This window comes from Arvicanthis niloticus, chromosome 28, assembly GCF_011762505.2.
Source record: "Arvicanthis niloticus isolate mArvNil1 chromosome 28, mArvNil1.pat.X, whole genome shotgun sequence".
In the NCBI taxonomy this organism is placed as follows: domain Eukaryota; kingdom Metazoa; phylum Chordata; class Mammalia; order Rodentia; family Muridae; genus Arvicanthis; species Arvicanthis niloticus.
In genome coordinates this window covers 27,095,031-27,122,209 of record NC_133436.1, presented here as the reverse complement: position 1 = coordinate 27,122,209, position 27,179 = coordinate 27,095,031, and the positions used below count along the sequence as shown (strand labels likewise).

Here is a 27,179-nt window from a genome sequence, read left to right as displayed (position 1 = left end):
GAGGAGCTAAGGTAGGAGGAGTACTGAGAGGAAGAAAAGGAGTAAGAAGAGGAGAAGGAGGAGAGGAGAAGCTAGGTGATGAAAGAGAGAAAGAGGGGGAGACAGGGAGGCAGATATTCATGTATCTCCACCAGTCAAAGATAGTTGTTATATCTAGGTTGGTCAGTGGGTTACACCTCTGATTGAACAATTCCAAACTTATAACGCTTATGATTAACATTATTTTAAAAAAATGTATAAATGCAAAAAGGAAAAGGGGGCATGGGATAGGAGTTTTCTAAGGGGGGGGGAATGGGGAAAGGGGATGGCATCTGAAGTGTAAATAAAATATCTAATAAAAAAAAGGACAATAACTATTATGAAAACATCATGGAAAAAATATGAATCATATCATTAAATATCTTAAAATATACTTTTACTGTTGCTACCTTACAAAGTACAAAGAGATCATTTAGTTTCTTTTCCATCTAAGAAAAATGTGGTTAATATTTGTAACTTGAAAAATACACTCAATGTGTTGAGCATGTGTCCCTGACAACTTATTTGGCACCAGTGTTCTGATGAGACCACACACAGATCTCTACAAAATTTCCTTAGAAAATTTCCAGCAAGATTGTTCAGCAGGTAAAAGTACTTGCCACTAACTCTGATAACCTGAATTCAATCTCAGGAACCCACAGGAAAGGAAATACCGAGACTTGCAACTTGTTCTCTGACCTCTACCTGCACACTGTGGCCGTGGCTGCTCACACGTGTTCAAAAATAAAATAAATTAAGTATTAAGATCATCAAATGGATTTCTGAAGTATCAGAAGTTGGGACCACAGATGTTAAGTCCACTTGTCCCAATCTTTTTGCAGTTCTGACACATATTTCTCTATCTGTAAGGTACAGACACATACAAAATGCATGTTAAAATTGATTTTACTTGAGAATTTTCATGGCAGTTTGTATAAAAGCCACGTGCCTGGTAAGGAGTCTCGAGTGAGTTAGAAGCTTACTCCAGCAACACAAACAGCTTGAAACACAGCATTAAATTTGGAAGGTAGTAAGAACCAATTCCTGTCCAAAAAGCTGTAAACAGAGGAAAAGTGAAGGTCTGGGCTGATGGAGAACAGAGGAGCCCTCTTATTATGTGACACAACCAAGGATTGGGAACAAACACCCCTCGTCTGTCTCCCTAGGACTCTGAGGAGGCTCGGCAGGCCCACTAACCTACTTTCCTTTTAGATGGCTGATGATATCAGAGCCCACAGATTTCACGGTAAGGCAGAACTTCCCCACAGTTTTGGTTGCCATGGGAGGAACCCCAACGCAGGCTATAGAGTGACAACTCACTCACAAAGAAAATCCATTTGACCAAGCTCCTCAGAGCTCTCTCTCTTCTCTGGTGAGCAAATTTCCCAGGCAAGCAGAACACAAAATTAATACACAAATGTGGCTGTTTCATTGGCACCACTATCATCGACTAAAGAAAAGGCCAGGGCTGGGTGACTCTCAGAATGATCCAACTCCCAGGCCCAATCTGTTTATAAACACAACAGGGACCAGGAAAACTCTGCTAGTCTCAGGGGTAGTCTTCCGTATAGTTTCTGTTAAGAAGGACACTCTGTAGGTTGCTCACCCCATGTGTTTCCCAGCTTCATGCTATCAAAGAGTATTTGATTGTTAGGAGGTAGGCCATGGTGAGGATGCCCTTAAAGGAGAGAATGGAACTCTGGTCCCTTTCTTTTCTGGAATGTTTGCCTTCTGGCCATAAGTGAATGGTTTTGTTTCATTCCTTGTTGATGCTGTAAAATAATGCCTCTCCACAGGCCCCTTTACAACAGGCTATTTAGTATTTGTTATAGTGAATGGAAGACAATCTTAGTCTGGGTTTTATTGCTGCATTAAAAGACCATAAATAAAAGCAAGTTGGGAGGAAGAGGTTTATTTGGCTTACACTTCCACATTGTTGTTCATCACTGAAGCAGTCAGAACAGGAACTCAAACAGGGCAGGAAGCTGGAAGCAAGGTTGCAGAGGCCATGGTAGGGTGCTGCTTACTGGTTTGCTTCCCATGGCTTGCTCAGCTTGCTTTCTTATGGAACCCAGGACCATCAGCCCAGGGATGGCACCACTCACAATGGGCCATTGTCAGAGATGGAGAGACATCAGAAGCAGGTATTATGACCATGCAGAAATGGGGGAGAGTGCAGTTAGTAATGTCATCCTTTTAATAAGTAACATGATACAATGAAAAGAATTTGAATCTGAGAAGCTCTTGACTCATCCCCTCCCTGATGCTATCTAGGGATTGTGTGATTATTTGAAAGTATTCACTATTTCTGAGCCTCAGCTTCCAAATCATTAAAATATCAGTAACAAGCATCAAAGCACCTATTTCATGGGATTCTTACGGAAAATGGAAGGTGACATGGGACAAATTCTGGAAATGTTCTAAAGTATGTTGCCAGGATTATAAACTAAAGAACTGCCTGCCTCGTCATAGAGTTGTACACACAGATGACCTGTGAAGTCAGGATAATCAGATCCATTTTTAAGTAGCTGCCAAAAGGACTCAAATCCATTGCTTCAGGCAGGAAGCTTCATGTGGGCAGAATCAGAGACAGGATGATTGGGAGGGTGACCAAATTTTCATAAAACAGACGTTGTCTATTGTGGCACTTTCTTTGATGTTTGGCCTTGAAAACTTTACTAAAAGTAATCATCATTATCCAGGCACAAGGTATGTTGTTCCAGGCATTGTACACAAGGCTTCTTCACAGGCATTCATATGCTTAGCCTTATAAACACTCGGGGGGTGGGGGAGGGGCATATAGCACAGTGATATCATCTATCTCAAAACTCCAATGTTTTTGAAAGCAAGAGCAGTGCTATTAATAATTACACAGGAGAGCAGATGCGAACCAGGGTTGTCCCCCATGAACCACATGCCATTTCATCTCTTTACAGTTAAAGAAACCAAAGCTCATGTAAGAAAGCAAAGGAAGCAGCCTGTACAGGTGGGGAGGCCGCCTAGAGCCTGTCCTCTCTGCACTGTGTTTAACTGAGCAAATGAGTCTCCTGTTCACAGTAACAGCAAAGAGGGAGGCTCCTTCTGTTTTCTTCAAAGCCTTCCTTTGATTTAAGTATTTCCTTTAACAAAGCCTACAACGTCCCCGGGGTGCCAGTTCAGAAAATAACAGGAAATAGAAACGACAACTCCAGTTTCTGTTACTACCACCAAGGCCAATCCTTTATTGCCAAAATTCCAATCTAACGCATCACTCCAAAGACAAATTTTCTCTAAGAGGTTGAGGAACTGGCACCCAGTGCCCTTTCTCTAAGACAATAGGGCCTCTGTGCATGTTTCCCAGAATCAATGAACACACCATCAAATGCAGCCTCTCAGAGCACCTGGAGAACCCCCCCATCTACTTGCAGAAAGCATTTTGGCACCTGTAATGACTCAGTCTTCATGCACTGAATGCTGAGGGAAAAAGGTGAACAAAGAGCGGTGACTTGTTCTTTGACTTGCAGTTGGACCACAGAGGCTTTTGCTAGAATTTCAAAATCCCCTCTGCTGACAACACTTTTCCTCAGGGCATGTTTGTTTGCTTTTTAAATATGCAGCACAAACAATTGAGAATAATCATTTTTTCTTTCCATACTACATTACTGCTTTCACTGTCAAGGACCCGTGGCTCTCATTAGCAAATTACCTTTCTTCATCCCTTAAACAGATTGTAAAGCTTTATAATTGGTACAAGTTCTTGCATAAAGATAGTCAGGCTAATTATTCTAGCACAATTAGCCAGAGGAAAGAAGCAGGATATGTGCCCCTCAGGGCCCCTTTTCTAATGGGTCACTCTCACCCTCGGCTCTGTCAACAACTTTCATTTTAGGACAGAGCTCCCATCCCAAGCACTTTCTGGAAGTATGATATTTTCTGGATGCAAATCAGATGTTTTTCATTAGACTGGCCTAAGCCAGTTGGTAACTTGTAACCTTTCTATATTCTTCACTCTTCTCTCATAATGATGCCCAGACCTCTCCAGAACACAGAAAAGGGGTTTCCCAGTAGAATTTGCCCTCAAGAGTAGCTTCTCCTGCAAGCTCTAAAGTTTTTTGCATGGCTTTGAGAATAAAATTTTTGGGTTTTTTTTTTGTTTGTTTGTTTGTTTTGTTTTTTAAAAAACACTGTAAGAAATGAATTGCAGCTGAGCCTTAGCGTGCAAGTGTGGAGACTGCTGGCGTGGAGAGCCGTTTATGTTTTCAGGATCCCATCTGAAGTGAAGCATCAGCTCAATGATTCTACAAAACCCAGAGAAGACCTAGGTCCATTTCTAAACTAGTCTCCAGTTTTGGTATCAGGTTTTGCTGGCCCATGCATTCAGGGTCCACACTGTAAGATTTTTGACTGCCTGCAAATAGGCACAAGCGGCTTCCTTTCCTCATTGCTCATCAGTTTCCCAGTCACCCTAGCCACTAACGCTTGGACGCAGCCTCCATGGGCCTCTTCCAATAGTCCCAAGACAGAACAGAGCAAATCCACTTCTCTGTAGAATTAACTTAGTGAGTCTGCTTTGGAAGAAATGACAGTGTTGGCATACTGAGTCCTCTGGCATGAGAACATTTCTTCACGTCATAGTTCTGTTGTTTCAGGCAACACACTAAAGGGTCCTTGTACAGATCATGTATGTTTCTTACTAAATATAGTTCCTTACTAAATTTGGGTTTTTTGTCTGCTTTCATAATTTTAAAATTCCATCTCTTACTCCAACTATAAATACAAAAGCTACTGATTTCTGCATGATACTTTCCTAAATCAGTGAATTACATTATTTATGATAATTCAAAATCTGTATGGTTCTGAATTTATCAAGTATACATATTTAAGTGTGCCAGAAGAAGTAATATAACCACAAACTTTCCAAATATTGGGTTTATTATATGGGATACAACTTTTCTTTTGTTATGTACCACTGAGTACTGTACACATGATCTCACAGCATCTAAGCATGTGATCACTGGGAAACAGCTCCTGCTAGAAAACAGCTCCTGCTAGAGATACAGTTTTGCTAATTGTGCCAGATAGTTCTTCATATTCAATGTTAGCTACTACTACTGGCAGCTACTATCCTTCTCTTACGTCCCATTCTTGTGTGTACGGGAACAGCACACACAGCAAGACTAGAAGACAACATTCAGGATTGGGTTCTCTCCTTTTTTCTTGGGTTCAAGGGATAGAACTCAGCTCATCAGATTTGCACAGTAAGCAGTTTGCCCTCTGAGCCATTTCCCTGGCCCTCATCTCAATTTTCTTGTTTTATTAGAAACGGCTATTAAACTGTACTAAATATCTTGTCATAGATACCTACTATTTTAATTACAATTTTATCCCCAGATTTACTAATATATTTATTAATGTATTTATTATAACTAATAACATATTAATATATTATATTTATTATAATTAATGTTATATTAATATATTTGTTAAAAGATTATTAATATATTTAATATTAATAGTCACTTGCTATCCATTATCCAAGTACATATATTGCCATTAAAGAAACCACCAGCTGACAACAGAAAATTTGTCTTTTAATAAGCTGCCGGTCATGTTTTTTAATGATTTATGATTGGCACAACTGGTCTTCATCAGTCGCACTGGTCAGTTAATCTGCTTTCTACAGTCTCTGATAAGTGTGGCTGTAAGGAGCAGGTCCCCTAACAGGACTGACTCCATATTGTAACAGGAAAGAAAACAAGTCTGGACAAGTTTTGAAGTTGTGATAACCAGATGTTACTTTGAAACTTTATGAATCAAAATGTGCATACATAGAAATAAGTTATAAGTAAGATAACCACCTGCAATGAAGTCATAGCCCAGAGATAACCAGACGTGACTGGTTATCTGCTGTGCACGTCAGAAGTAACCCCAATTCAAGCATAAAAGAGGAGCTCCCGGCCAGAGCACTTCATCACACTGGTAGCCATGACTGCCTCATGTGATCCTCCGCCTCCTCTGCTGCACCCAATCATCAAAGCAGCAGCCAAGAGAACAGATGCCTCTTACTCCGCAGAAGCCCCTATCTTAGTGGTCAAGCACTCTCTGGACCTGAGCTGTTGGAAACTGCAGTCATAAGGACTCAGGTCGTATAACTCATGAATAATGATGTACTTATTGCTATGCTTATTTCTTTGGTAATTAGCAATTTATTATTTGTTTTTTATATTGATATTGATAGAGGCAATGCATAGGGAATGTGGCAATACCTCGTTGTTACGATAGCTTTGGCATTGCTGATAATATATTGTTTGCTACGCATTATTAAAAAGCAATTTAATGTCAAATCCTCTGCCTCTAGCATACACTCTCTCTCCTCTTGTGGAACTGACTATCTCACAGTCAATTCAGTATACGACCCCTGAGTGGAGAAGGTCTGTTGCCCCTCTCCCCTTGGGGATACTAAAGCCTTATCAGTGGCTTTCTGTTAAACTAGTTCTTTAAAAAGAACTGAACTTGGAGCTGCAGAGATGAAGCCATTAAGACCCCTGCTGTTCTTGCAGAAGACATGGGTTTAGTTCCCAAAACCCATATGGCAGCTCACAGTTGGCTGAAACTCTAGCTTGAGAGGCTCCAGCGCCCTCCTCTGACTTCTGTGGCACTGCACACACATCATGCACATACACACATGCAGGCAAAACACTCCAATGCATGAAATAAAAACAAAGAAATCTTTTAGAACTGAGTTTTTCCTTTTGCTCTAGAACAGTTTCAAGCACTGGACCCTGTCTCTGCCCCTTTGCTATATATAAGACAGGTCTATAAAGCATTCCCTCTCTTCTGGGGTCAGATTTGATATATCACATAAATCTAAATAATCACTTTCAAAAGTGCCTGTATCTCCTCCATCTAACAAAAGGTAACCTATTCAGATCATACTTGTAATCACTTTTCCTCCTCTAAGAAATGTTGAGCTGCTGTGCTGGGAATTCAGCTGGGAAGTAAACAATTTGCTTAGTTTGCTAAGACCCTAGGTTCCACTTCTAGCACTGCTTTAAAAAAAAGAAAAAGGAAAGGAAAAGGAAAGTGAGTGATTTTCTACTATACATGTATGGTGGCTTGAATATGGTTGACCCAGTGAGTAGCAATATTTGGAGTAAGTGTGGTCTTTTTGGAGGAAGTGTGTCACTGTGAGTGGACTTTGAGACCTTCCTCCTAGCTGCCTGGAAAACAGTCTTTTCCTATAGAATACTCAGCTCCTCCTGCACCATGTCTGCCTGCATGCTGCCATGCTTCTTGCCATGATAATAGACTAAACCTCTGAACCCATAAGCCAGCCTCAATTAAATGTGGTCCTCTATAAGAGTTGCCTTGGTCATGGTGTCTCTTTACAGAAATAGAAACCCTAAGATACAACAAGTAAAACTCATTGACATTTCCTCCCTCCCTCCCTACCTACCTCCCATCACTTCTACTATTCCTATTCTCACTCAGTGGCAAAATTTTCTGGTAGTGGGAGGCAATGATCAAGTGTGCCCTGTGTTTTGCTGAAACATCTGGTGGAGTGGTGTGGGTTCCCGTAGATAGACAAAGCTGTGAAGACTGGGTTTCTTTCTGTTGTGTTTTTAAGAAGGTTCTGAGAATCACACAGTTGGATTTGGACAAGTCTGCGGTAAGGGAAATAGGAACAGTTAGCAGATAAATGTTTAAGTTCAGGAAAAAATGTATATTTATATCCGGGCAAGGTTGTGCACACCTATACTATCAATCCTCAGAAAACAAAACAGGGGGATTGTCATGGGATTCAGAGACAGCCTGAGCTGCACCACAGCTAGGTGAGCTTGAACTACAATGTGAGACCATGTCTTTAAAAAGAAAAATAGAAATGTGAAAAACTTCCATATGTGAGATTTAGAACGAGGGGAATTCATTGAGATTACTCAAGGCATGAATCTGTTTCAGAGGAGCAGAGGAACATGATTTGAACCTATGGGACATTTAGAAATATGGGAGAAAAAGCATCTATGACTAGTAGGTCATGTAAGTAAAAGACAAGAGGACCAGGAAGAAGTGTAGTGCTACAAAAACTAAGTAATTGCTCTAAGAAGATTCATAAATGATGTCAAGTATGCTGAGAGGAAAAGATGAATTCTGGGAACCAATGGTTTTGGACCATGGAAGTGACTCCTGGAAAGGAGGGTGGTTTCAGTGGTGAGCTGATGCTAGAGGATTGGAGGGCTTCAAAGGAGACTGAGAACACAGTCAGTGGAGACAGTCAGTCTGGAGACAGTCAGTCTAGAAAGTTCCTTGAAGAAATAATAGGAAAGGAAACTGTGGTAGAATTGGTGAGAGATGAAGGTCAAAGGAAGGTTCCTTCAAGATGAAAGAAAACTCAGTGTGTTCACATAATGAGGGTTATAATGCAATCAAGAATCCAATTAGTCCAAAGAGGGAGGGGTAGATTGTACATCTGATGTTCTCTAGGGATTGGCTTTATTTGTTCCACTGGGAAGACACTGAGTGCCTACTGAATGCCAGGCCCTAAACTGGTCACTTGGGATAGTGGGATAGAAAAGGATTAGGGACGGTTTACCCATTGTGGTGGCAGGAAAGGGTTGAGTGTATACAGGAACAGGTGCAAGCAGTCACACAGTTTGTAAAACAAAGATGCTGCCATGTGATTGCTTTTGTTTTCCAGAGGCTATGCCAGACATGAGGATGCAGGGTTTGGAGATTGTGAGAAGAGGTGACTTACTTGAGAGAGCAGCAGAATGAGCAGATGAGTTAGCATTCTGGGGTTGGGTTAAGGTCAACCATAATCAGCATAATTAGTGCAACTAATATGCCCTGGTGCCTTTCTTAAGCTCTGATAAGTTAAGTAGGCTGCAATGCAAAGCAGGAAGAAACCTGGGTCAAACTAGGGGTGAGATTTTTGCTGGTAAACTGACAGTAGAAACAGCAACAGAGTTGAAAGAACACACAAAGATGGAGATGATGATGGACCATGTCATAGAAACTAATAAAAAAGGAGTACAGGCAGAGAAGAATGGGGTCCATGGACTAGGTCCTCCTAGTAATGAGAAACAGCAAATAATTTTTATAATGAGCATTTAGAAGGATTTAAATGAACAATACAGATCCATCCTCAATTGCTTTAACTCCAGCAAATCCCATAGGTCACATTTAAGAAATAAACCTAGAACCTCTACCACTGCCATCCCTGGCCCTGGCCCCATATGTGTTTTTTTCCCTGGATCACTGCAGTAACTTACTGTCTGGTCTCTTTGCATCAGTCATCAACTCCCTAAGACCACATCTCCAAAACTACATTAAATAACAATTCATATCACTTTACTTCCCTGCTTCGCTCGCCTACTGTGTATGCCTGTATGTGTGGACACACACACCAGAGAACAACTTGTGGACATCTATTCTCTCCTTCCACCATGTGGGTTCTGGGGTGTGAACTCAGGTCATCAAGCTTGGTGACAGGCACCTTCACTCGATGAACCATCTCAGCAGCCCAAGTGAGATTTTTGTGCTTCACAAAATCAAGAAATTACAAAAGTTAAAAGAACATAGAATGATTTAGCCCAAGGACAAGGATGCTAAGGGAAGAAAAAAGGAAGAAAAGGAAGTGAAGAAGGGAAGAAATAGATAATATAGAAGCTAAAGGGTGGGCTAATAGAAAAAAGAAAAACAAACAAGATGGAAAAGGAGATGGAGACTGGCACACATGTACAATGACACACGTGGACAATGACACACGTGGACAATGACACACGTGGACAATGACACACGTGGACAATGACACACGTGGACAATGACACACGTGGACAATGACACACGTGGACAATGACACACGTGGACAATGACACACGTGGACAATGACACACGTGGACAATGACACACGTGGACAATGACACACGTGGACAATGACACACGTGGACAATGACACACGTGGACAATGACACACGTGGACAATGACACACGTGGACAATGACACACGTGGACAATGACACACGTGGACAATGACACACGTGGACAATGACACACGTGGACAATGACACACGTGGACAATGACACACGTGGACAATGACACACGTGGACAATGACACACGTGTACAATGACACACGTGTACAATGACACACGTGGACAATGACACACGTGGACAATGACACACGTGGACAATGACACACGTGGACAATGACACACGTGGACAATGACACACGTGGACAATGACACACGTGGACAATGACACACGTGGACAATGACACACGTGGACAATGACACACGTGGACAATGACACACGTGTACAATGACACACATGTACAATGACACACGTGTATAAAGACGCCAAAATGTAACCCATTACTTTGTATTCTAACATTAAAAAATTACTAATGTTTAAAAATTAGTTTTAAAAAAGGGAAAAAGAAAGAGGTTTAATACGACGGTGGCACAGTTAATTTTAGTTGTTAACCTGACAAGCCAGAATGACCTAGGAAAGGAGTCTCACTGAAGGGTTGTCTAGATTAAGTTAGCCTGTGGACATGTCTGTGAGGGATTATTTTGATTAGGAGGAAGGCCCACCCACTGTGGGTGGCACCATTCCCTGCACAGGAAATTGAGTAAAAGTGAAGAAGGAAAGCTGAATACTAGCATAGATGTAACCATTCCTTACTCTGCGCTCAGCTGGGGATGTGATGTCACTGGCTGCTTCATGCTCTTCCCCACAATTATGGACATAACCTGAAAAACCTTCCTTACGTTTCTTGTGTCAGGTACTTCTATCACAGGAACAAGAAAGGAAACTGAGATAGGCAGCAGGTTTTGTTAGTTGTGATTTAATTGGTATGTATCTAACTACTACTAACATATTTTATAACACAAGATAGCTTGATATCTATTTTTTTTTATTCTGAAACATATTTATTATGATCTCTCTTTTGGGGGAGACCTTGGTCATGAATGGCAAACATTCTACCTCTAAACTATTTCCTTAGACTAAAACTTATTTCCTTAGACTAAAACTTTTTAACAAATTGCTTTGAGATAAAATTTAGACTGAACAACTTTTTTAAAAAACTGGTAATACTTAGTGTATACTGAAAAACAAGAAAAAAAAAGTTCCTTTTAAATATCATCAATGTTGCCTTCCAAGGATATCAAACCATGGAATGAGTATTAACATGTTTAAATCACAAAGTAACAAAACTTTATGTGAGCAAAGAAGTAAGATCTTAAGATTGTTGTGTGCTTTCCCGGTGTGGTACAGACTCTTTCCATCTGTGACTTGGGGGTGCCTAGAAAAGTTCTTAGAGAATAGCTCTTCTACACACACCAGGGAGCCTCTGATCCATCTGGTGAAAAAGAACACACAGGCAAAGAGGCTGGCAAGACAGTTCCATGGGTAAAAGCACTTGGCACGCAGGTCTGGTGCCCTGAAAGGGGAACCTATAGTAGAAGGAGGGGACTCCCACAACTTTTCCTCTGTCCTCTGCATGTGTAGATGAACACACACACACACACCATCACACACATACACACACCATCACACACAAACACACAGCATCACACACAAACACACACAATCACACACAGAGACACACACCATCACATACACAATCACACCACACACACACACACACACACACACACACACACCATCACACACAATAATAAATAAGCATTCAATTTTTAAAAAGGAAAGAAAAGAAAGAGCATGTAGGCTTGAGGAGTTAGGTCTGTGGTCCCACATTCAGGTTCCTGGTCCAGGGGTCAAAGTGCATTAAATCTTGCTGCACTGTCAGGGTGAGTAAGTAGCCAATGAGAATTTAGACACCAGGTCTCCTTTCTACTAAAGATCTTGGAGAATTGCCATGATAAAGCCAAGCTGTTGGCAGGGAACCCTCACACTTAGACACTCATATCTTACAAGGCCACGCCACTCCTAGACACCATTCCTGGGTCATTCCCCAGCACTATTTCTGGGTCCATCACTGGCTTTTCCTCCTGTGGCGATCAGTAGAAGGCTGAGGTCTACCTGGCTACAAACGAATCTCAATGTCTACTTCCCCACTGATTTTTCATTCTCCTTATTTATGCCAATAAAGAAAGATAAGAGTTTTCCATATTCGAGAACAGGTCCATTTTGAAATGGCTGCCTGTCCCATTATATAACAGTAAACAGCCATCTTACTCAGCAAAAAGACCAGCCTAATATGTAACATATCCTTAAGGAAAAGCAGAAATAAATATTCTGTGATAAAGATCCAGGTAAGGAAGGAAGCAGTGGAGAGCTGACACCCTCTTCTGGCCTCTGAGGCACCGGCATTTTATAGACTACCACACACTCCAGCCATGCACATACCACACACTCCAGCCACACACATGCCACACACTCCAGCCACACACATGCCACACACATACCACACACCACACACATGCCACACACATACCACACACTCCAGCCACACACATGCCACACACATACCACACACTCCAGCCACACACATACCACACACTCCAGCCACACACATGCCACACACTCCAGCCACACACATGCCACACACATACCACACACCACACACATGCCACACACATACCACACACTCCAGCCACACACATGCCCCTCACTCCAGCCACACATGTAGACAAAGTAAAACAATAAAAATAGATCTTCAAAAATGTGCTTTCTGGAAATGAGCCAAACTCAATTTCCCAAACCTTATTTTAATTAATTCTATTATCTGGCCACATCACTTAATAAAATGAAAGGAAGATAATGAAAATAAAAATCTCCACATACTTATTCTTTCGTGTGTATTTAGAAGTGAGGAAGTATTCAATGTGATATCATCTGTGTGTATTACAAGAGGTAGCATGAGAAAAAGGAGTCCCGGGGATTGGAGAGATGGCTCAGCGGTTAAGAGCACTGACTGCTCTTCCAAAGGTCCTGAGTTCAATTCCCAGCAACCACATGGTGGCTCACAACCATCTGTATTGAGACCTGATACCCTCTTATGAGGTGTCTGAAGACAGCTAGCTACAGTGTACTCGTATAAATAAAAATAAATAAATAATATTAAAAAAAAAAAAAAAAGAAAAGAAAAGAAAAGAAAAAGGAGTCCCAAGGTACACAGAGTCACCAACTGAATTGGGAAATATGAGAAAAACTAAGCGAAGATATTACTTACACACCTGGCCTGGATCAATACTTTAAAATAGTAGCTTTTACTTTTTGATAGGGGCTTGAATAGAATATATGGTTTACACTTCTGTGGCCCAAGTTTGCAAGCTTAAGGCCTAAGAAGACAATTTCAGGGATGGGATTTTCAAACTGTAAGACTATTAGGAGGTTTACAGGCTCTTCAGGGTGTGCACTTGGAGGGAACTAAGGCAGTTCTTGTTGGACTCATCCAGCCACCTCCTTGCATCCTGTTAATGGGATGTGAACTGTTCTCTGTCACATTATTCCTCTTGCTGCATCCACCAAGATGTGACAGTCAAGAGGACGCTCACCAGAGCTCCATCCATGCCATGTCTAGAATGCCTCAAACTGCAATCCACACAGATGTCTCCTACTCAGAAGCAGCCATCTTTGGCATTTCACTATTGCTGAGGTACCGCTGACTACAACAGAGCTTTTTGAGAGATGACTAGGCTCCTGGTCATAGGAAAAGCAGCACATTTTTGAAAGACATCTTTGTAATTCAAAATGTACAAACACATAGAGTACACATTGCTTCTCTGTATTCCTTGGATCCTGAACTCACCTTTCTTTTTATAAAAACTAGAATAATTTTACATTGGAGGAGAAACTGAAGAGACTACTGAGAGCTTCTGATTGGCTCTTCCAACCAGTTTCCCATCAGGATAAGATCATAGAAACCAAGAAATTAACCCATGACATGACAGTACTCAGCTAGAATGAAGGGTTTATTCTGAGTCTATCAGCTTTCCTCTGCTATGGGGTGCGATGAAGATACTGATGCTGAACTTGACCTCACCTTTTGGTCTGTTTCTGCATCTTCATCTTGATAATCATCGCATGGGCTGGAGCTGGCTGCAAAGGTGGGTCCCTGAGAATAGTACTGAGAACTTCGGCAGCCATCTCGCCTCAGCTTGTCACATTCTGCAGGGAAGACAGGCAGCGAGGATAAGAAGTCATTAGAAGGCAGAACTTCTTGAGTCCGATTTATTTAACTTTTCCAGTAATATTATCCTACGAAAAATAGAATTTCAAGATAATGATATAAATGAGTCAGGATTATTAAAGCACTGAATATCACTTTAATGCACTTTAAACGAATCTTCAGAGTACACCACAGCACTATATGGCAAACTCTTGTCAGAAACTGTTCATGGACATTGAAGGCTAGCATAACTAAAACTCATGCACAGTATGCTAGGCAAGGAAGCAGTGAACTCAGAATCTTGCCCCAGGGCCTTAGTTACTTACCATAAGTGTCAGAGAGCTACTAATTATATTGTAACAGCTTTTCAAAACGCAAAAGACAAGTGATGGCCGAGCCTTGTTTGCTTCTAGGACTTAGAAGAAGTGATATGAGAGAACCTATAGTGATTGTGACCTCCCTTACTTTACAGGGAGACAAGGTGCAGGGAAGGGAATGAGACGGGAGGGGAAAAAGGGGGGAAGAGCACAGGACACTGGAAATGAAACACACAGCTCCGTAGATGCCAATCAGGTGACGTGTCACTCTGCCTGCAATTTAATTTTGATATCAATTTTGTTGTGGGGTATTTCATAGGAAGCTGTGTGCTAACTCAAGATATCTGCCAGGCCACTGAGGAATGTCTGGCAGCAGTATGGTCCATATGCCCTGACTGGCAGGAGGCTGGGGCCACAGGCTGTATTCTCCACAGGGAAACCACTGCAGGGAAGACTCACATCATCTGGGCTAGTAGGTGGGAAAAGCAGTGGGGGCTTCTCAAAGCATCAAGACCTTTTCTGCTGCTGCCCAGACTCAGAAAAGGAGCAGGCATGAGGAGCTGTAATGTGGTTCCTTTCAAACTCAACTTTCTTAAAAAAAAAAAAAAAAAAAAAAAAAAAAAAAAAAAAAAAAAAAAAAAAAAAAAAAAGTGCTGTTCTACAAGTTTTTTCTTTACAAAGCTTTTTAAGACCATGCCCCTAAAGGCAGAGCACCAAAATAACACCTTTCCACAGCACTTGTGTAACTCAGGACCTACAACTCGATAAGAAAAGGGCAGCCACTTCTGTGAGAGATAAAAATATGAGGGTGGTGTTGTTGTTTTCAAGCAGAGAATAAAGTCCTCATTTTTATCACGGATGGAGTGGATGGAGTTTCTAATTCAGAACTGTAAATCCGAATTTTTAAAAAAAAACAAAACAAAACACGTATCATGACAGTAGCCATGAAGGTCTCTGAAAATGTTAAGGTAAGTGGGAAATGAACACCATAAGATAGCTAGGTAAGAAGAGTCTGTCAGTTATGGGCTGGCAGCCATTCGCACCACATTCTGGAGAGCAATCTTCAAGTGCCTGAAACTTCCAAGAACCAAACAATTTTTAAAATTACATTTACTTATGCATTTATTTATCATATATGTGTAAATAAAAATTCATTCATAAGACAGAGAAAGACCCCATAGACAGAGAAGTATTTTAACAGTTCCCCAAGAGTTATCACTGTCTCTAAGGTAAAGACAAATGATCTATATCCTCATTCTACTGAGATAATGTTACAGGAAACACTAAGGGTGCAAATGGAATTCTCTGAAGGTTACTGAGATTCTTAAATATTTTCTGTGGTTTCCTTTCTAATACCTACCTTATTGGAAAGTTAAAAGCAGTTAGACTCAATAGTTTTACATACCATATTTTAGCACAACCCAGTGTGTTCAGTACTTAATTTTTACTACTAAATTCACTTTTCTATAGCCCTAGAAATAAGCTGTTCCAACCATCTTTGAAACACTGAGTCTTCTAAGGGCTGGAACAAACCTTGCAAGATAAACCATTATAAACCATTACCACCCACTACTACTACGATATGCAATACAGGCTACCAAAAACGTGACAAATAAGGGAAAGTAAAGATAGAAGCCAAAGCCTTTAAGCTAAACTCTTGTTCATAATCTTCTTTTCTGGACACACTAATTAAGCATATAAAGAGTCGGAATGGTGGCACCCACCTGCAATCCCAGAGGGTGAAAGCTAGAAGAAACATTCAAGGCCAGCCTGGGCTAAAACAGATAGGCCATGCAAAAAAAAAAAAAAAAAAAAAAAAAAAAAAAAAAAAAGAGGAAGGAGAAGGAGGCAAAGAAGGAGAAAGGGAAGAAGAGGGGGAGGAAGAAAAGGAAAAAAAGGAAGAGGAAAAAGAAAGGGAGAAAACTTTAATTTTTGTTTTATGTATTGATAATATTTGAAACATAAAATTTTTTCTCTAGGAAGTATGGACTCTTGGACTGGCCCATCCCTAAGGGTAATATTATTTCTTATTCTTTGGAAAAACACAGCTAAAATGATTGGCACATATTAAATCTTAAAAGCCCCAAATACTTCAGAGCAGCCACCCATTCATGAGAAATCAGGAAAAGTTCATGACTATGAGTTCTGTACTTCCAGTGTTTGGTACCTTTAGTCACCCAATGTGAAAGACAGTGCATATTTTTCTTAGGCTATGACATTCAAAGCAGAGAAATGTATACACTGAGGTCTAACAAATACTCGCAGAACAAATGCAACAGGCTATTGTGCCTGAGACTAAAAGAGATGGCATGAGTTTTTGAAATTGGCAGGTGACCTTTCTTTTCTCTTATCCAATTTCTGAAATGAAGTAAACTGACAAAATTCTACTTGTCAAGAGCCCAGTATGTTATCTGTCGTGAGCAGGTTGTGATAAGGTTTTAGGGTCCCCATGGGGAGAGGAGCAACAGGTCCTCTCCACTCAGGAATTGTATACAGGATCAACTGTGAGATGGTCGGGTCCCCAAGAAGGGAAAGAGTATGCCAGAGACAGAGGTTTGATATTTATTTGCTCTTTAATAATGCACAGCAAACAATATATTATCACCAATACTAAAGCTATTGTAACAATGAGGTATTGCCACACTTCCTATGCATTGACTCTATCAATGTCAGTACACAATAAGTTGGTAATCAACAAAGAAGTAAACATAGCAGTAAGTACATTATTATTCATGAGTTGTACAACCTGAGTTCTTATGACTGTAGTTTCCAGCAGCTTAGGTCCAGAGAGTGCTTGACTGTGAAGATAGGAGCGTTGGTCTCTTTGGTGGTTGGGTGCAGCAGAATGCTCACGTCTCTTCGGCTGCAGATGAGGCCTGAACGGAGGATCATGCTAGCCAGCCATGGCTACCAGTGTGATGGGATCACGCTAGGTAACCATGGCTACCAGTGTGATGAAGTGTTCTGGCCAAGGGCTCCTTTTTTTATGTTTAAATTGGGATTACTGTTGATGTACACAGCAGACAACCAGATGTGTCTGGTTATCTGTGGGCTGACTTCATTGAAGGTGGACTTTTGGTTATCATCATACTTTAAAACATGTACAAACTTGTTTTCTGGACTTGTCCAGACTTGTTTTCTTTCCTATTACAATATGGAGTCAGCTCTGTTAAGGACCTGCTCCTTACACCACTGTCACTTATTAACTCTAGGGGAAATTTAGGAGAATCTCCTTTATCAGCTTGCAATAGACTTTGACTTCTAAAACTCTGGCTTTGTTCATTAAGATCGGATGTACTGAGTGCAGAATGAGACAAGAGTCGAACAAAGCATAGTGGATAAACAAAGGCTCCTCCACCACAATAATGAGAACAAATTAACTGCAACATGGTACATACGTTACAGTCAGGTTACACCAGCAACTACAAGACAGAAGCGAGATCCTAAATATAACAGCAGGCCCACGGTGAGCACTCACTCTTGAAACAGAAACTAAGCTATTGTTCTTGAAGGACTGCTTGGATAAGGGTTACTGTTGTTGAGGCCTCTGCTTTCCCAACTTTGAGATTTCCCTTCCTTCCTTTCATGAAGGAAAATAAGTTATTTAGCATAAGGAACAAGCATAAACATTTCCAGTAAGCCAAATTTATAGAAGCAAAGAGAAAGGTCACAAACAAGACATCCATCTAAACCATCTCATGAGTTTAACTTAGAAATGGCAACATTTCTACTGCAAGGAGGAGGTACAACCTGAGATTGGTTCCCTGGCATAAATACAAAAAGCACACACACTTGTAATCCCAGTACTGGGAAAGCAGATGGGGATCCCCAGTGCTTGCTGGTCACCTAGTCTAGCCAGTTGGTGAGCTCCAGCTTCAATGAAAGACTGTCTCAAAACATAAGGGGCAGAGAAAGGAGAAGGGGCATGTTCAATAGGTAAGAGCACACAAGAGAGAGGACCTGCATTTGTATTCCCTGAACACGCATGCATGCACGTATGACCATGCATGCATGCTTAGCTTCAAGTTCAGTTAAAGATCCTGTCTCAACGAATTAGGTTGACCTTGGTAGAGGAAGACACCTGGCATTCTTCTCTGGACTCCATATGTACATACACAATGCATACACCACACACAGACACACAACTTGGGGACTGAAAATACCTAATGTCAATCTCTGCCTTTATATGTACCTCCATGTGAGCACACACACACACACACCCCACATAAAATTTGAAAACTAATCCATCACAATAAGTATTTAAGAGCTATTTTCAAAGTGAACTTCTCTTTGGACACTCGTGCAGAATTTCTTTTTTCTGAGGTTATTGCTTCTAAATTTACTTGAGCAGTCACTATGACCTAGAACATATACAGTAGCTACAAATAGTCCCAGAGTCTCAGTGGCTTAACACAAAAATTTCAAAATCTCAGAGGCGGAGAGCAGTTACACTCCCCTCATATGGCCAAAGCTAGCTATGGGTCTGGTCTGCATCCCCACCAAAAGTCAAGGCAGACAAGGTCCACTTCACCAGATGCTTGAAGTGAGAATTTGGAGTTTCTCACACTGGCTCCTCTGTGCAGAAGTTACAGAAGCTCCATTCACTCCAGTGTTGTTGGATCAAACAAGCCAGACAACTAGATACAACTTCAAGGAAGACAGGAAATGTAGTCCTACCTCTGGCAGAGGGAAAAAACTGGTAATATTCCAGAATGACTCAGAAGGTTCTACCAAATGGAAGAGTAGCACTGAGTCTAGTCTCCAGATTCTTGTTAGTTCCTCTCTCAGCATATTAGTATTTCCAATCCTTTTAGAACAACACAGAGCCTTCTGACAAGCAAGTTGCAACATCAATAAAAACCAACCCTTTTGTTTCTGTAAAGGGTGACTAATTGTTATTAAGACGATGCACTGGAGCAGTCAAGCAGCTGTTTGGTGTCCAGACTTTCCATATAGCTTACTGTATGTGATGTCTAGAAAGCAGCACGTGACTCTCTTAGGAACTCAGATTCCAATCTGTCCAACCAGAACATTACTTTTTCTGAGATGCTACAGTGACTTTAACAGATAATTTCCAGTTTTCTGTCTGCTTGGGCACTGTGCTACACTCTAGGATACTAGAACTTCCACAAAGCCTCCATAAAGAGGGTGTGCAAAACAATACCCACACACACACATACCCACTGCTGTTAGAAGTCACGCATCTACCACTCCACCAACCCGGTGCTATCGTGAGTTTCTCAATATTATAGTGGTGACTCTGTACCCTCAGGACTTGTTTCTCATGACAGTTGCCTTCTATTCCCAGGTCACTGTAATCATTTCTATCTTCATTAATACACATTTTCCCTTCCTTTTTAGGCTTTAGGGTCTTTAAATAAAGAAGCTATACCTCATGCACTCATAGGTTTTACTGTGCCTCACATGGTACAAAGTCTCAAATTATGCCCTTTTTAAAGAAGAATAGGTAAAAGTTTATGGATGCACAAGAGAAACTAATAATGCCAAAGAGGCAAATGGCTGCAGGAAGTTACCAGCCCCCAAGACAGTTTTCTTTCCTCTTAGGTATGATTACTTCAGGGCACAGCATTCCTACTCCAAGTACCTATTAATTCAGCAAACAGTTCTTAAGCATCTATCACTGTCACATGCAGAGGAGATTTCCGCAGTGAACAAAAACGACCCTATCCCCAGAGCCTATGTTACAACATGTGCACAGACAACAAATAAAAACTGTAAACTATTGTAATAAGGTCTTAGGTAGAAAAAAACAATAAGGCAGAAAAGGGAAGAGGGGGATGAGGGTTGATGATACACAGGAAGTACAAGCTCCAGGGAAATGCGACACCCAAGAAAAGAAAGCTGGCCTCTCCTTCCTAGAGAAAGAACTGGAAATGAACATGGTTAAGACTGAGGGATAAAGAGCAAGAGGAGGGAGGTTAGCCTTGGCAGGACAGAGGGACAGCCAGTGCAGGGCCTTGTGAGTTATTATCAGAACTTCACCTTCTAACCCCAGACACAGGAGTGGCCTTTGGTAGCTCAGAACAGAGAGGTAGTATGACTGCAGTTGCCACCACCACTTTATCCCCACCAGCTCCAGCCTTAAAGCACTGAAATTTTGGTCAGACTGTGCAGGTGCACAAAGTCCAAATAAACCACGGCTAGAGTTTGAATGAAGAAAAGTCACCAGCGAGACCAGGAATAGCACCTGGCATTTACCACCAATGTCTATACCTCACATGTGATTTCTCTGTCATACATTTAATCTGTGAGCTGAGACTTTGAAGTGGTGGTGGGGCCCATAGCTGTGTCAAGCATTCTATAGAGCTGACTATGGAGAACTACAATATTATCTTGGGCTATTTCTGGCACTCTTAGCCATATCACCCACTTCTACATGGAAACTAACAGCCTACTGTCACAATTCAGTACGTCTTTTTGGAATAGGCAGAGTCCTCTGACTTCTGCCAACCCAAAGGCTAAGAATGTCATCAGCTAGCATCTGAGGCTAGAAGACACTTCCCCAATTTGCATCACTCACCTACCAACGTATTTGGGGAGAACAAACCAAACAAGTCTTGGTGTATGACTTTCTTTGTTCTGTTGCTGTGACAACTTCATGAAGGGCTAGCCAGGTGGCTCGTTCGGTACAGGTGCTCACTTCCCAACAGTACAAGCCTGGCGACCTGAGTCTTAATCCTCATACCACATTTAAAGATATCAAAAGAGAACCAACTCCACACGGTTGTCCCCTGACCCTCTATGCACTCTGTAGGACACATGCACCAGCCCCACGACAGTAATCATAATTTAATTTTAAAACCTTCCTGAAACTGCTATCACACTGAAACATGGCACGTGTGGTATCTGTGCCCGGGCCACGCTCATTTGGATCAGCTACATAATAAACTCTCTCCCTCCTTTAAGATGAGAGCTGTGCTTATTTGTGTTGACAAATACCATTAAAGGTCTGCGATGCATTAAATTTTTTTTCTTAGAGTCTGGAGAGATGGCCCCATAGTTAAGAGCAGTGGCTACTCTCCCAGAGACCCAAATTGGATTCCCGGAGCCCATGTGGCAGCTCATAACCATCTGTCACTCCAGTTCTGGGGAAGCTGATGGCCTCTTCAGGCCTCCTAGGCACCAGGTGTGCATATGGTATACAGACATGCAAGCAGCAAAACATCCATACACATGTAACAAAATAATTTTAAAATGTTTTTAAACATGTTAATGTTTCCTGAAGTTCTTATAATGATTTGTAAATGGGCTGAAATTAAGTTTTTAACTTCAATAAAAGCGAACGCCTTGGACTTGGAACTGAAGGTATGGCTCAGGAGTAGAACACTTGTGTATTCACAGAGCAGACATTCAGTCTTCATCACTAAAACCTTCCTCACACAAGGTTGCTAGGTGTTATAGAGGAGAAGAGGAAACAGAAACCAAATGCACATTGGGAATAAAATGGGACTGGTTTCTAGTCTCCAAGAAGATAATACAGTAATATAAGTAGGTGGTTCTAAAACAATACCAAAAAATAAATAAAAAATAAAAAGTTTACTAGCTCACTAAACCGTGTGAGAAGACAGTTGGATAATGAAAGAATAATTTGGGAACAAGAAGCCTAAGGATCCAGTAAGTTTTCTACCTTGTCATTTTTCAGGCCAGTAGAGTATTGACAGCACAGAGAAGCATGTATTCCTTGGGAAGACGGGAGGTGCTGGGGTCAGAGCAGAATCCTGGATTTCACACCAGCATGGGGTTCCGACATACCATATTTTAACATCTGAATATGGTTAATCTTGAATAGTATTAAATCTTTCAGATCCTCTTACTGGAACTGAAGGTCATACAACTTTGGGAGGACTCCAGCCCCAGCGTTAATTATAAGGATGATGGTCATAATGTGCTGCTCTGTGATGTGCCCTAGCAGGAGTCGGCAGCTAAAACACTCATTGTTTTCAGATGGCTGATTTTTAAAGCCAATACTCCTGACATTAAAAACAAAAAGAAAATCAGAAAGCCCTTTGCTGTCATTACTTGATTTGTGTTTAAAATAGTTGTGTGAGAATTAAAGGAAAGTGTGCATTTGATCTTTTTTTCTCAATCAGGAAACTCGGATGCAAATGATCCACATTTCCATAGTTCTATCCCAGTTATTTTTCATTAGACTAAGAGCAGCAGGGTCTAGGGCCAGAGCTAGCACATCTTTATCTCAGTCCAGGGGATCTGAGAATAGGCATTTGGGTCTAGAATAAAATCAATTCCAGCCCAATAATGTGCCAGGTGTGATGTAGCTAATAGAATTTTGTTTGCACTTGTAAGGAAGCACATAGGAGAAACTGACTGTACTTAAACATTATGCTTTGTAAGTGTACAAAAAGTTTCTTAGTGAAAATCAATCCAAAATAGAGTTCTTAATTTGACTTTCACTAATTTATCGGGTTTGGCAAAATTGGAAAAGAGAAAGAAATCAAACTGATTTCATATGCCATTTACAGACAATAAATTTGCCAAAATATATTTGGATTTTCCAAAAAATTCTTAAAGCAGTTAATGCCAATTTATTTACATTGTCTTCAAGCACCAACAAACATCAAGATAATTAAAAGTCCATAGATGTGCCAACATTTTTCAAGTGACACACTCATTTACTGAATTTAATATAAATCTTGTCTGCAGGTATTTTTCTAAATAATGTGACAGAAATTTTAAATGCTAAAAATTAAAAAAAAAAAAAAAAAAAAAAACCATACCCTTTTGATTTACTGCTGGACTAAAGGTCAGTCTTTCCCTCACTTTCAATTAAGATTTGTTATGCAATTATTCACCAGAGTTCTGCTTCTGGAGAAAAGAAGGGGAAGGCAAGTCATATAGTGGGGGTCTGTGAGTCTACTAACAGGTTCTCTCTCTCTCTCTCTCTCTCTCTCTCTCTCTCTCTCTCTCTCTCTGTGTGTGTGTGTGTGTGTGTGTGTATGTGTGTGAGAGAGAGAGAGACAGAGACAGAGACAGACAGACAGACAGACAGACAGAGAACATTTATATGTAGGTTCATGTGCACAGAGGTTAAGTATCTTCCTTAATCTCTTCTCCATTTTATAACTTTGAGGTATAAAAGCTCCCACTAAACCACTTTGGCCAGACTGGCTAACCGGCAAGGCCCAGGATCAGTCTACCTCTGCCTCCCCAACACTGGGATCACAGCCAGGCACCCAAGTTCAACCTTTTACCTGTGCACTCAGGTCATCATTTTTGTATAACAGGCTACCTCTACCATCCCTTGACTCATTTCTTAGTAAACCTCTGAATGTTTTTCTACACCTGAGGCCATGCTTACTGAAGGGAAAGCAGAGTAAGCAGGCAGAGACAGAAGTCATAAAGACAAGAAAGTCTAGTTTCTCATGCAGGGTGGTGGGTTTTATTCCAACCTTCAAGGTACTTACAACTCAGCTGTTTAATTAAGTAAGTTCACCTACCTTGGACAATAGTTCTCCAGACTAAGGTGCCTCTGTATCTCCAGGAGGGCTCATTAAGGCATTGTCAGCTCTGATCCAAGGTTCTTCAGGTCTGGGTCAGAGCCCAAGAACTTTCATTTCTAACAAGCCCCCAGGTGATGTTCATGCTACTAGCCCAGGGCTACCATATGAGAACATGGTTCAGAAGCAGGTGACTGTCTAGAAAAGTAAAGGTGGCTGGTGTGATGACACTTAGGTGAAGACAAAAGGGTAAGAGAGGTCTTCTGTATTTGGAGGCAGTATCAAGCAGGGACTCCCAAAAAGAACAATAGAATTTTTATAGCTGGAGACATCCTGTGTGTTGGGCCTTGGACGAGGTAACTCCATTTAACCTGTGCCTTTCAGTCATGTAGGACACAGGTAGAGGTCTCCACCTCCAGAGATTTAAATATTAATGAGTTATCTAAAGGCTGGGAGGGGGGTGTAGCTAATTAAGTTATCCCCTCCCTTTTCCCCCTCCCTATAAAAAGTCAGGGGAGCCTGGCTTTTGGGGGAAGCGCATACCATCTACATCCATTCACCACACCATGAACAATAAAAGCTTTGGAAAACCGGACTCCACGTGTCTCCTGGTCCTGGGCCTGCCGCAGCCAGGTTCCCAGCCTTTGGAACCTTGAACCGCAGCAGCCGCCAGCCTGCAGTGGCTGTACCAATGTGGGACCCTCCGACGGCGTGGGAAGCCCACCGGGACCCTGCTGCCAGACCGCTGTGGGACCCCGCCACCGAACTCTCCATCCCCCTGCGAGATTTTTTCCCCACACCTGTGTGCATATTTCAATGTAAGAAATTATTTTAAGGGGGAAGGGTAGCAAGATTGCCCATGCAAAAAACACACACACAAACACACACACACACACACACACACACACACACACACTTGCACACAGAATTTTCAAATCCCAAAAGGAAAGAGATGAGCTTACATCATTCAGTAACTTAGCAAGAAGACAGGATGAAGATGAATTTGACTGACAAGCTACAGATCAGTATGGGAAGAAGAACATTGTATCTGATATCTATTTTTATTTCCTGTTTTGTTTCAAAAGATGTAAAAGCTTTTAATTCTGTTACTTACAGTGGTATTTTATAAGTCAAGGTGTCCTTCAGATGTGTGGTAGTCTTAACTTCTACATAAATATCCCAGTTCAACTCCAAATACAAGGACAGTTTCTTGAAGGCTATTAACATGCCTTACATCAACACAGAGCTAAATGGAGCCATTTAACAAGTCAGATTATATGACTCCTGAGTTCCAATTTCGCCAATAGCTTTCCATGTTCTAGATGGAAATGTCAAAGTCTTCCTAAGATCTCTAAGCCCTAAGTGAACTTGCTCAGTTGTAGGTACATAGCAGGTACTAAGCAAGTTATAAAATAAACAACAGATTCCCTGTGCTCTCTTGGTAGTGTGCCCTTAAAAGGATAATGAATGGAACCACAAGAGAGGTGCTCCTCCCACTGCTCATTACATGTTATCCTTGGTCAGTCTGTATCATCAGTGTCTCAGGACACTACACATCTCGGGAGTGGTAAGGGTGGTGAGAAGGATCAATATGGAATTGAATAAGCTCCCAGGAAGATGGCCCTTTCAAAGCTCACATTAGTAGAAGAGCAGAGGAAGACTAAAGACTAGGTCAGATGGGGTAATGACAGTCAGTGCTCAGTCAGGCCATCTACAAAGAGAAATCAAGTCTCCGTAGAATTTCAGTTAGACTGTTACGGTTTGGAAGCAAAATGTCACCAAGACTTATATATGTTAACGGACTACACACCAGACAGGGCTCCGAAGTGGGGCTTTAGGAAAATGACAGGTTCATGGGGCTCTGCCTTAACCAATAAGAGGACAATCCATTGATGGGTTTGTCATTGAATGGACACTTGCGGTGGTAGAAACTGTGAAATATGTGAGGTGAGCAGCCTGCTCCAAATGCCCTGTCACCAAAATGCTCTGCCTTACTACTGGCCTAGGGGGAAATGCAGTTGTCCAACCAAGGACTGAGCCCTCTGAAAGGCTGGGCTAAAATAAATCTTCTCCTTCATAAGTCCTTTACTTCATGCAATTTGTCACAGTGATAAAAAAACAACGTACCAACTACCCAGATGCCAAAACTAAACAGCTGCCTGCATCATGGGTAATTCCCAGAAGCTTTCTGCCCGCGCAGATAGACAGATGTCCAAGGGAAAACCGCACTTCCAAAGAAAACATCAGTCAAATTTAAGAGAAGAAGTCAGGAGAGGAGATAATGACAGGCTGCCACCAGAGAAAGAGATGGCTCTCTCTGCTACAGGAGACAAGCCAAACATATTTCTATCCAATTCCACATGGCTTTTCATTTCAATTTATACAGTGTATTTAACAAAATACAGACTAAGAGAGGGAAGGTGGAAGTCCCAGAGGTAGAACACACTGCTTGCTGGTCATCAGTTCAACAGTCAAGTGAAAGTGAATTTGCTGACTCATGTGTTAATACACACACTGTTTCTCCTGTATGCTGGGACCAATGTCACCCTCCCGAACATTAATCACCACAGGCAACTTCAGACATACAAATAATTTTATACACATGCATACTCATGTATGTATGTATGTATGCATGCATACACATATATCCATATGCAATTTTAAATTCAGATATATGAGGAAATATGTGGCAGTGAAGTTTTAGAAAGCTTTGAAGCCATTTTTATTAATATCTCCCTATATAGTTAATGAGGCAGGCAAGGAACTTTAGTAAGAAAATACCAATACCGAAGCCACTGGATTAATTCTCAGCATTTTTTTTTTTAAATACACCATCAAGAGCATTACTATTAAACTGTCATTTACTATTGCAGAAAGCCAATTTTTACAGCCTCTTGTCTTCACATTCCCAAATTAATTTAAGAAGGCTTCCAGTACAGAATCTGGTTGAAATGAGGGTGGAAAGCTTATGGCTGGCACCGGTGATGAGTGTGAGCAAGTGTGTGAAAATCAGGAGTCCTAGCCAAGCACAGCAGAAAAGCCACCGTGAAGGAGATCTCATTTCACGTTAGAATCAGGACAGCTATCGGCGGCTGAGGACCATCGGCAGAGGAGTGAATATCAAATAGCCCACAGGGATTCTCTGCCAACACCAGATACTGGGGCTGTATGGGGAGCCAGGGCAGACCTTATCTAGGGACTTTAAATGTAGCATTTTTCTGCCACTCTGTCTGAAGCACAGAAGCCACTCAAG

The 27,179-nt window shown here is 41.3% G+C and overlaps 1 protein-coding gene across 9 annotated transcripts in view; it reads right to left on the bottom strand.

The window, feature by feature from the left end:
* The window catches only part of Nhsl1 (NHS like 1), a 230,844-nt gene that overhangs the window by 29,021 nt on the left and 174,644 nt on the right, over positions 1-27,179 (bottom strand). For 8 of the 9 annotated variants that reach the window (XM_076926937.1, XM_076926941.1, XM_076926938.1 and 5 more), the window contains exon 3: positions 14,008-14,132. In XM_076926937.1, coding sequence (XP_076783052.1) covers positions 14,008-14,132 — 125 coding nt within the window. Of the gene's footprint in view, positions 1-1,942; positions 2,770-14,007; positions 14,133-27,179 lie in introns of those variants that run through there. The other variant, XM_076926945.1, reaches the window with a different exon arrangement.